We start from the raw sequence: 11,140 nt of genomic DNA, 5'->3' as shown, positions 1-11,140 counted from the left end.
AGCTGATTAGTTAAAAGAGCATACTATTACTCAAGATCTTTCAAACAAGTCTTTATATCAGATTTGGCTGGGTTGTTTTCGAGAAAAAAAAAGTAAAAAAGATATCAAAAAAATCCAAAATTTGACTTTACTGAATTCATAAAATATTCTCAACTAAAGCATGGCAACAGCCTGCTTTCCACGCCCGATTTTTAAATTGAAGATTTTCGCACCCTGAATTTTTAGATTGAACCCTTAATATCAAATTTAGCCAGTAGTTTTCGAGAATAGCGACGAAACTTCTCAGAAAACAAACGGTTAAAAACTTTATAAGGAATTTTTCCAAATCGATATCAGCTTTTCTACAAAATAAAGTGAACACAAATTACGTTGCAGTAAGTAGAAAACCAAATGAGCAAATCACGTCTACATTGGAATTACAAACATTGCTTTTTTCATTTTTTTGAGCTTCAAAAATCAAACATCGCAGAAAAACGTTCAATTGCGAAAATCCTATCATGTACGTTTTTTTGCCAAAACCAAACCATTTAGAGACAATTGGATCAAAAAGTATCCAATTATTCAGCCTCCTCAGTAAGCTTATTTAATCCGCCTTCTGAGTAACCCTTTTAAATATACATATAAAGCCAACAAACAAAACAACTGCTAAAGCAACAATTAATCTAAGGAAACAATTTAATTTTACACTAAAAGAGTAATAATTGATGTTCAGAAAAGTATATATCACCTTAACGCTATCTCAATCGTTTGTAATTGCCATTTTTTAGAGCAGTTAAGATAACCGGGTGGACAAAAATTTCAATTTCTAAAACCAAAAACCCCCATATTATTCCCCGGACAATTATGAACTACTTAGTTTTTCATAACGTTATCTCAACTGACAACTGAATATATTTAATTTGAAAGAATTTTCTGACCAGTTTCCAGTAAATAATTCAAATCCTTTTTCAGCCAATCAGAATTGAGTATTCTCAAGTCTTTCTGCTTACTGACCTGTCTGCTTACCTATCTGTCTCCTTACTGCCGCACACCGCCAGAATCGAACCTACGTCCTAGTAAACCAGCTCAATTTTAAAACTTATTAACGTGTTGGGAGAAAGTGGCTATCGTATTATGCTTGTACCGCAATATCATTTCCTTCGTAGCAGGGGCGGATCTACGATTTTCTCGTTTCGAGTGGGGCGGATTATCAAAACACTTTCGAAAGTTTTGTCGACCTTTTTTTTGGTCGACAAAATTGATTTTCCGAGCCCTCCCGAAGCACTTGTGTTTAGCCAAATGTTTTGTACCGCAGGCAAAAAAGGCGTTTTGAAATAATTTTTGTAAAATTAGTTTTATTGGCGCCAAAGGCGCTTTTAGAAATTTAAGGTTGGTCAGCCATACATGGATGTCGTAAAGTTATACCAAAGGAGTGACTCGTTGGAAAACAGAATTGAGGGGAAAGGAGGGGGCCGGTCGCTCCCCCTCCCCCAGGCACGCTACTGCTTCGTAGATTTTGGTAAAACCAATAAACGCTGAACCAATGACAGCAGAGTCAACTACATTGGCAATCGTGACAAGCTCGAATGCTGAAAAACACTTCTATCCTTTTCTGCTTCCCCTTATGTTCACAGCTTGCATTCAAGAGCAGAGAATTGATTGCTCATGCGGTAATTTGCTGCTTCAATTTTTTTCAAAGCGTAAATTAACATTTCATTTTGAACACGTATAAAAATATCAAGCACTTTACATAGCAAATTTATCATAAGAAAAGACCATTCGAGAAGCTTTCAATCAAATTTCTACATAAATAAAAGATGAAAGAGCCATTATAAATGATATTTAGCGTAACAAAGGAAAGATTTAAATTTTATTTAACAACTGCATGTACCCGAAACAAAAGATAGGCGAACAGTTGTTAAACATGAAAATGAACCAACACCAGTGTAAGGAGAAGTAATGCTTTCTAACTTATATAAAAAAAATTTGATGGTGCAAACTAGTTCTGATTCGATAGTTCAAATGGATAAATAGAAAATAATTAGGGACTGAATTTTATCAAAACTGGGAGTAGTAGCATTTGCATAGCAACTAATTGGTTCTGAGTTTCGAGATAAAGAAGGAGCTTATCAATACTTGAATCCAAAATTTCAGAGGAGTTGTATACTGTTATACGAAACGAAGTTTACATCATTTAAGCTGTTTTGGTTTCTTATCAAAACTTTTTCTTCGAGTCTTCTAAGGGATCGGAGAGTTACATATTCGAGTAAAATTGAGGACGGAACTAGGGTGAAAAGTAGACTGCAAATAATACAACATTCAGCTTCCAAACTATTAATAAAAAGATGATCCATTGCAAGTCGGTGAATCACATGACATTTGCAGTGACTTTTCAAAATTAGCCAGGTATACGTTATAAGAAATACTAGCATGTGCCTCTTTCTGCCTAATAGTCATTAGTTTTTCCGAAATTGCCATTCATATTTCTTGTTGTAGTCATCATCATCGTAATCCTGGCAGAACAGATTATGCATAATTGTTCCTCTACACTGCATCATTTGTGTATGCACCAATGAAAGAACCATCCTCGTTGTATCCGTCAAGGTCATCGTCCCCTCCGAATGGGTCGTTGAATGAGTCATCGTCTAGGTCTAGGGGGCCAGTGCGTTTGTGTGGAGATATGAAGGGCAGTTTTGTCTCGTCCGGAACATACTCGTTGAACATGTTAGTCTCGTCTTTCCTCGGCAGGAACTCGATGTCCTTCGGCTTAAAGCGACTCTCATTCCTTTGCACTACAACACACCAACTCACTCAAAAACTCGCTCTACAAAATTTGAAATTAGTTTTAGAATACAAACTAGGAACGCTTAAAAGAATACAAAAATGGGATCAGTACATATGTAATTGGCCCTTTGTTTTGATCGGGTGGTGTTTTTTAAAGAAAGAAATTTGGATGGAAATCTCAAATTCGCTCTCAACTCTTCATATCTGTAATAAACCAGCTCAAATGCAAAAAAAAAATGATATTCACCCAAGGATCCTGTACAAATTTATACTTGAAAATAAGGAAAACATTATTAAAAAAATTTTGAAAATGAAATTGTGGCCTATCAAAATGGCGTCTGATTTAACTTACAATGTAAATTAACAAATCCTCATTAAAATCTTGATATGGTAATTTATGAGCTTCAAACTTGGCTCAGACAGATAACAAAACAGAAAAGATCAAAACAGATTCCTATTCAATTAGTCTCAACAGATTCAAATGAAAATGATCACATAGTGACGAATGGTTTCTTTCGATTGAAACTATCTAAAATAAGGAAACTCTGAATTGCAATATAACTTCAAATGCCAAGTGCAACAAAAAATGAAATACTTCATGTTTTTAAAGAACTACAACGATTACCACCCAAAGTTCTAATTAATGAGTTAAATAAACACACACGTTGCACACACGTAGTAGTCGGAAGAGGGGAGACCTACCAACTCTCTACATCAGTTCTGGTTGCCAAAGTCTTCTAGCATTTTTACTAATTTACGCAGGTCATCCTGGCCGACCAAACCCAAAAATTTTCTGAAGACGCCTTAGACGACGCCAATGCATATAAATTTTTCAAAAATCCGCAAAACTGCATTTTTCATTCCAAAAAATCAATTTTGCCAATATGGTTGGTCATTTGGGGGTTTCTGCTGAGCTCTTAAATTTCGAAACAGATTTTTTCAAAATCATCACCCTCCCTCGTGACAAAATTCTCGTGCACAACACTGCGTATAAATCAATTAAAGATACCTCTGTAGTTGTGGCTTCTGTTCTTGGCGTAGTAGATGCCAATGATCACTAAGAGAATGAGCAGGAGGAGGAGAAGCAAAAGAGCAAAGATGAGTCCAGCGCCTGCAGCCAGCACTCCATCCCCTCCTTCCAGGGCCGCCATCGCGGTGACTACAAAAGAACGCTCAACGTTCGAAAGATGGCTTTGTTTTTCAAAACATGTTACAGCCCTCGAAAATCAATTTTTACCAAAACTTGCATCAAATTATTCAAGCTTAAAGACCACAAGTATTTTTTGTTCCAGACTAAATAAAATCCCTTCAAAGATAAAGAACGGACAAATGACCTTTTACCAATTAATTTTTACTTGATCCCGAGCCAAAGCTTTGCATTTAGGCATGGGTTATGAAGTAGGTGTAATAGGGAGAGGACGCGGGCTTAGGTAGAGAAAAAAACCGGATGTTTATCTTTTTTTTATATAAAAAAAGTTCTTTCTATCGCTTGAATTTTACAAATCATGTCTGAAAAAACTTACAGTTGGCCTTGCACAGTTCGCTCTGTGAGGCAGCCGACCCGTACTTGTTTCTGGCTAACAACTTGACCATGTACACATATGGCTTTCTCTCCACTCCAGGGAAGCACTCCTGCTCATCAGTCACCTTCAGACCCTTGCATGACTCATTGTACTCTGCCTCAGTATCTACAAGTTCATAGGAGAAAAGTGTAGGCATAGCTTGAGAGAAAGTGTTAAAAACAATTAATGTTCTCATAGCAAAGGAACTAACAGGCCAAACTTTTCCGAATTGAATGCACAAAGTACGTTCAGCGGCGACAACTTGACAATTTAAAAATGCGATCACGCTGGAAAAATAGCTTATCGGAACTCTTGCTATAAAAAAGATAGCCAACAGATAGTTGGAAAAGAGCCAATGAACGCAAGTAAACAAAAAATACCTTCGAAGGAAAATAACTTTCGAAGAAAAAATAGATAGCGTAAATTTTTTGATTGACTAAAGAAGCCAAAATTACCATTTTTGGGGAAACCTTTAGCGCCGACATTCGCAAAAATGGTTATTTTGGTAAATTGTAAGCAACTTTGGTACTCATCATTGTTTGTCTAATCTCAGCACAAGTTGAAAAAAAGGCGTTTAAGTTTCAAGTTTTGTTCATTTTGTCCGGATAATTTAAATCAGCGCTATATAGGGGCGGAAATTCTTTAGTAATTACCATAGGTGATTTTGCCAAGTAGATCTATTTACCCAATGTGAGAAAACTGGATCAATATGTAAAATTTTCATTTCGCTAAAAAATCAAAAGTCAAAATCAAAAAGTCCAATAAATTCAATCCTTAACTTTTCCTGAAAAAAAGTAGAAAAAAATCATCACAACCTTTATAAGAATCTGAACTACGTTCATCGACTCTTAAATAATAGAACATTTTGAACACTCATGTCTGAATCTAATTGTTTTGATTTGACTCCAAAAACTATTAGTTTTGTCCCGCAATTTCAATGGTTAATTGTGCATTCAAAACATCTACATGTAAGCAACTAGAATAAGGATCATAACTATCGTACTGTGCACTTTGTAGATAACGGAATGAGTGGATGCGTAGTCTCCGAACTGCTCGTAGGTCCACTTGGCCGACAGACGAGTGGGGTCCAGAAAGCCACAGACCAACTCCTTTGGAGGCTGCGGGTTGCCAGGAGCTGAAAAAAAAATCGTTTAATCCAACATCACTCTCCGCAAATGACTGTTTTTTCTTCTCATTTATTGACCTCTAATGATTTCACCGATTCTCAAAAAAGCAATTGAGAGATCGCACGAAAATAGCCAATATCACGACGCCAAGCTTGGTTCAAACTGAGCACACTATTGCGCCAAGATTCTAAGCTCCACTACAACGGAATTTAAGGTTTTACCGGCACTTGTATATCGAATTCAAGCATGCGGTTCAAGCGAGCTCAATGAAACCTATAAAACTTTTGAAATTTTGCAGACATAAAAACAAATCCTCGATTGAATCTATCGGGGTGATGAAACAATACTCAGGAAAGGAAAATAATCAATAATTGTTTAACTTGTCAAAGCTCATAACCAATTTTTTTTGAAAGATACATATATACATAATACACATATATATATATAGATTTTAAAATTTTTCCAGTACAATATAATAACTACCTATATAAGTGTCTTCACTACGTTCATTGACTCTTAAAAACTGTCAGCTTTACGTTGAACACCTCTGATAACAGACAGTTGGAACATAGCCAACAGACACTTGGAAAAGAGACAATGAACGCAAATAAACAGAAAAAACTGCAACTTTCAAATTTCCAAGAAAAAAGCTCTTACAAAAAAGATGGCCTTCAATCTTTTTAAAATTTTAGAACAATTTACGTTTGGGTTTTTTGATAAAATTAACCTAATTTGAGAAAACTGGATCAATAGGTAAAACTTTTAGTTCACTGGGAAATTCGATAAATAAATGCCACAAGTACAACAAACAAATTTTAACAAGGGAATGAAGTGAACTTGAAAAGAAATCAAAAGTGAAATCGCTAAAAAATAAATTTGAGCCTGAACAACTTTATGACTTTTCCTGAACAAAAAATTATCGAGACCTGTAAAAGAGTCTGAACTACTTTCATCAATTCTTTAAAAAGTCAATGAAAAAAAAACAAAAAATCATTTGTCTTAATTGTAAACACTTCTTTAAAACTAATTCGCGTGAAAGCTCTTTGAATTCAAAGAATCTTTCATGACTCGCAATATTTTCAAAAAACTTGACACAATTTGAGATGAAGTTCACTTTTGAAACTAAAAATTATTCACGTTTCTTCACGCCATTTTCCTTTCGTAATTTGAGAGCACTATTTGCCTTCCTCTCAGCGATTGAATGTAAAACACCGAAAAAAATATCTTATTTCAGCGTGAGCAAATTTAAAGACTATCCTGAAAACAAAAAGAAACAAAACTCAGCACGACCTACATAGATGCCTTCACTACATTCATTAACACATCGCATTAAAGCTCTTCGAACTTCAAAAATCTTTTTTGAATGACACTTTTTGAGAAAAGTTACCCCAATCCAGACAGAGACGAAAGTGCATTTTGCAAACACAGGTTAAAAAACCGACAAAAGAGTTTAACAAAGATCGTACAAAATACGTCTGAAAAAAAATCTCTAATACTGAATACTAGGCAGCAAGGAAGCTAATACCAGGCAGCAGTTAAAAAACTGGATAAAACACCTATTAGGATAGTTTTTAATATGTTAGGCGGACGACTTTTCACAATTTGCAAAAAATTATAGCCGGTTTCGGTCAAGCATCATACATTTTTCGAAGCTATGCTACTGTTCTATTGTCTACGTTTTTTCACACAGAGGCGAAGCTTCGCTTGGCAAACACTTGCGAGAGCACGACAAAAAGCAGCTTTATAAATTTCAATAAGAAAAATAAGAAATAAGCCTCGAATTACTATAAAAAACTGTCTACGTCTGAGATTCGAACCTGCGACCTAGAGATTTAGAGTCTCAAACACCAACCACTCAGCCACGGACGCTTATTAGGCACCAAACACTAGCCACAAAAAACAGATGCTATGCAATTTCCAACGGTTCTGTCTATGCAAATTAAAAATATGTAGCTTAGGTGGCAAAAAAATGAACTGGTATGATTACGACATAACCGTATTTAAAAAAACATACGATCTAAATAAATGATAATTCACAACAATTAATACACAGAATATGACCGATAACGCCACTGGGAAAAACTGAATGCGGAAAACTTTGAGTCTAAAAAATTTCATAAGTGACGCACGCCAATTATGAGTCTACATAATTGCTAAGTGACGCAAGCCAATTATGACGCATTAGCAGTACCAGTCAATTTGAAAAAAAAAGAAACTTACCAACTTACATGCCTCAATTTAAAGAGCGGACGCATTTTAACTAGTATACAAAAAATTTCATCAAAAACATCTGACCCTGCCAAGGTTCGAACCCTCTTATTTTGCTGCTGGTCTCCTTTCCTACCTCTACGCTACAGATCCATGATGACTTAAAGCTAGTGCTATTGGTAATATAATAGTATGCGTTAATATCCTTAGCATTGGCTGTTGGCTGTACTTAATTGATCTTGGCTGTACTTTGGTTATTGATCTTATGCATATACTGTAATAAAAGAGCACTTTCAAAAAGAGCACTAATATTTGCGACTTAGGTTGGAAAAAAAGAGGGTTCGTTATATCACACAAGCTTTACTTGTGTAAACGTTTAACAATTGAACGCTCACTCTCTTCGTTTAGTCTCACTTTGAGAGCACATGATTAGATTGATCAATTAAATTAACTAATACAGTTTCTTCCCCTCGTAACCCAAATCCCACTACCGTACAATATAACAACATTACAGTTAACAGGGAGTTTTTTTACGATTTGCTAAAAGACAAATTGGGTTGTTTTGTTGCAAGTAAGTTCTTTTGTTGCAAAATATTAACTACGCTGGCTAGTGTAATAACTACGCTCGCAAGTGTAAAAACTCGCGTCAAGTGAAATATATTATTGATGAGAAGTAAGCAAGATCCATTAAGTTTATATTCTGCATTGGTTCCAATTGAGTTCATAAAAAATGGAGTTTAAAACAAAAAATTCAACTTACGAGTATCTACGGGTAGCTTGAAGGGGACTTGGGAAGGCGTGGGGTCGCTGGTGTACTCATGGTTCTTTGTGAACAGTTCGAACGGGTAGTCTGTCTCGGCCACTGGGTCCTTGTCAATTCCGTCGGGGAAGAAGATAGAAGTGGCGTCGAACTCCGTCTCCTTCGTTGTCTGATCTCCACCACCTGAATACACAAATAAAACTCAAGTTCTCTCAATTGATAACAGATATATTTCTATGCTTCCTCTATTGGTTTAAAATTTAAGAGTACCTCCATTGGTATTTCTTCTCTTCGGAGTTCTGACTTTATCTACTTTTTTACCCTATGCTTAACATTAATGATCCAAGACAAACTATCAGATTTCTCTAGGCCACGTCTTTCGCGTTCGAGTTTAATGACAGTTTTCTTGCTGTTTCAAACGAATACAACGTTAATAATGTACGCATAGCTCCTAGTTTAAGTCATTTTTACCCCTAAACATTGCTATCAATGAGATCAATTAGTTTACCAGGCAGTTTGTCGTTGAATTTGAGGAGGTAGTTGTCGAAATCCCCGTTCATGTCTTCCGGTTTCTTCCAGAATATGACCACTCCTTCGGGATGCACTTGAACCCTGACGGAATCGGGGTCAATTGCGTCAGGTGCTGAACAAAAAAATTTCACATACATAGTGAATATGGCTATAATAGTTAAGATGACAGCACACTTCCTATGAAAAGCAATTTTTAACTAAAAGCAATGCTACTGTTGATCTCACGACTTGCAGGAACTTATTGACTGTGAGTAGTGAATTTTTCAAAAACAACGAGGAGAAAATAGACTTCCTAGATAAAATTAGAAGATTGAAGCAGAAATCTCTGCTCCGTATGCAACTTTGGAACACAGTCAACAGACTGTTGGAAAAGAGTCAATGAACGCAGAAAACAGAAATACAGCCTTTTTTCTTGAAAAAATGTAATTTCCATGAAAAAAAATCTAGTTTCCAAGACGCCTATAGAGCTCATTGAATTTCTAGAACAACTCATGATTGACACTTTTAGATAAAACTAACCCAATTTGAGAAAACTGGATCACCAAGTAAAATTTTTCTTTCGCTGCGAAATCTGAAAATTGAATTCGATATGTTCATCGACTCTTATTAAAACTTGGCACTTTCTACCCTTTGTTTTTGGTACGAAGTGTGAACTAACGTCTTTCATGACCACCATGGTCATTGCACTATTATTAATCTTATTTTAAAAAAAAATCGGCACTCCATAATATTAAAGACTTGATTGAATTCAAAAACCCAATAATAGCGCATGTGAACATGACATACGTGCTGCTTTAGTCTGCCTCGGGATCTCCCCTGTGGAAGTGGAGGCCACTTCGTTCTTCACTACCAGTTCTGCTGTGTACTTCTTGTAGGGGGTGAGTCCGTCCACAGTCAGAGACAACTGCTCCCCAGGAGTGCCCTGGTCAGTGGAACTCTTCTTGCCAACAATCTCCCCAGCTTCGTCTCGGATGATCAACTGCAACAGAAAAACAGTTTCATTTAGTAGATATATGGAACAATGTTAATTGTTTTTTTAATGATTTGCGAGAATACAAGAAAATCTTTCAAATTGGAACCCAAGTATTCTATTTCATATCCTCTGCTTGCTGCAATGGGCAATTAGCAGTGGCATAGGTGAACAGTAGGTTAATTCAAAACAAAGCTGCAGGAAGAAGGAGTCAACGGATTTAAATCATCATCCATCATGGCATAGCATTGCAGAATATAGAAAATATAGAACACATCAACCTTTTTCCACTGCAAATCAAGAAGTCACTTCAAGTCATCATTAGTTATTAGATTGAATAACGCTCAGCAACTACTTGCATATCAGAAAAACAGTTCTCGTCAATATGCTTTAAGCTTGGCGTCCAAGATAGATGTATAAAATATTTTTGTTACATATCGGTAAGAGAAAAAAGAATTCAATTTAATATGCTCATTCTCATTCACATCATTAGCTGCATCGAAACTTAAATCACACAAATACAGTCCAGCAACTCGAACTGGAACTGACTCACTACTGATTACCCTAAACACCTGTTAAAAATTGTTGGGTCAAAAAGTCACAAAAGAAAACCCCTATTCATTTGACATTCTAGAGCAGAGTACAAAAATGTCGGACTCACAAGTTTCTAAGAAAGGAACTTAGCCGAACTCGATCACAAGGACTTACTTCGTACTCCTCGAACTTCCCGTGGATGTCTGCGTCGGACATGGCGTCGAAGTCGACAGTGATGCTCCTGGCGTCCTCGTCCTGTGCCTCTGCCAACTTAGGCTTAGCTGGAGGGGTCTGGTGGTTGTACCCTTCTGCTTCAGTAGGTTCAGTCTCACCCGCATCATTTGAGAACCAGACCTAAAAAGATTCTAGAATTATAATTTATATTAATTCAATCATCATGCTTCACGAACGAACATAATAATAAGTATTTTTCTAAATTTCAAAAATTTGAAAGCACTTAAAATAATAAATATATAAAATGCCTCAGCGTTTTGTTTACAACCTGGTCCGCGGGACAATTGTCTATTTTATGAAAAGTTGTCAAATTCCCGTTACTTCGATTTGCGCAAGCTAAAAACATATGTTTAATCCTATAAATTTTTCTGTCTTCAAGATTTTAATTCTAGATCTGAATTACTTTTTGAATTCTTATTGTTTGAATTTTATCGAGGACATGAAAGCTATT

At 36.0% G+C, this 11,140-nt stretch overlaps 1 protein-coding gene across 4 annotated transcripts in view; it reads right to left on the bottom strand.

The window, feature by feature from the left end:
* Positions 1-1,673: 1,673 nt before the first annotated feature.
* Positions 1,674-11,140, bottom strand: part of LOC134848479 (uncharacterized) — a 35,983-nt gene continuing 26,516 nt past the window's right edge. For 3 of the 4 annotated variants that reach the window (XM_063865946.1, XM_063865948.1, XM_063865947.1), the window contains 8 exons: positions 10,630-10,809; positions 9,738-9,930; positions 8,929-9,063; positions 8,421-8,603; positions 5,329-5,460; positions 4,287-4,451; positions 3,773-3,922; positions 1,674-2,771 (listed from right to left, as the gene is read on the bottom strand). In XM_063865946.1, the coding sequence (XP_063722016.1) occupies positions 2,524-2,771; positions 3,773-3,922; positions 4,287-4,451; positions 5,329-5,460; positions 8,421-8,603; positions 8,929-9,063; positions 9,738-9,930; positions 10,630-10,809 (1,386 nt within the window). In that variant the 3' untranslated portion in view covers positions 1,674-2,523. The remainder of the gene's footprint in view (positions 2,772-3,772; positions 3,923-4,286; positions 4,452-5,328; positions 5,461-8,420; positions 8,604-8,928; positions 9,064-9,737; positions 9,931-10,629; positions 10,810-11,140) is intronic. The other variant, XM_063865949.1, reaches the window with a different exon arrangement.

This window comes from Symsagittifera roscoffensis, chromosome 6 (genome assembly GCF_963678635.1).
Source record: "Symsagittifera roscoffensis chromosome 6, txSymRosc1.1, whole genome shotgun sequence".
Taxonomy (NCBI): Eukaryota; Metazoa; Xenacoelomorpha; order Acoela; family Convolutidae; genus Symsagittifera; species Symsagittifera roscoffensis.
Note: the sequence above shows the minus strand (reverse complement) of the source record. Positions and strands in the feature narration are given on the sequence as shown.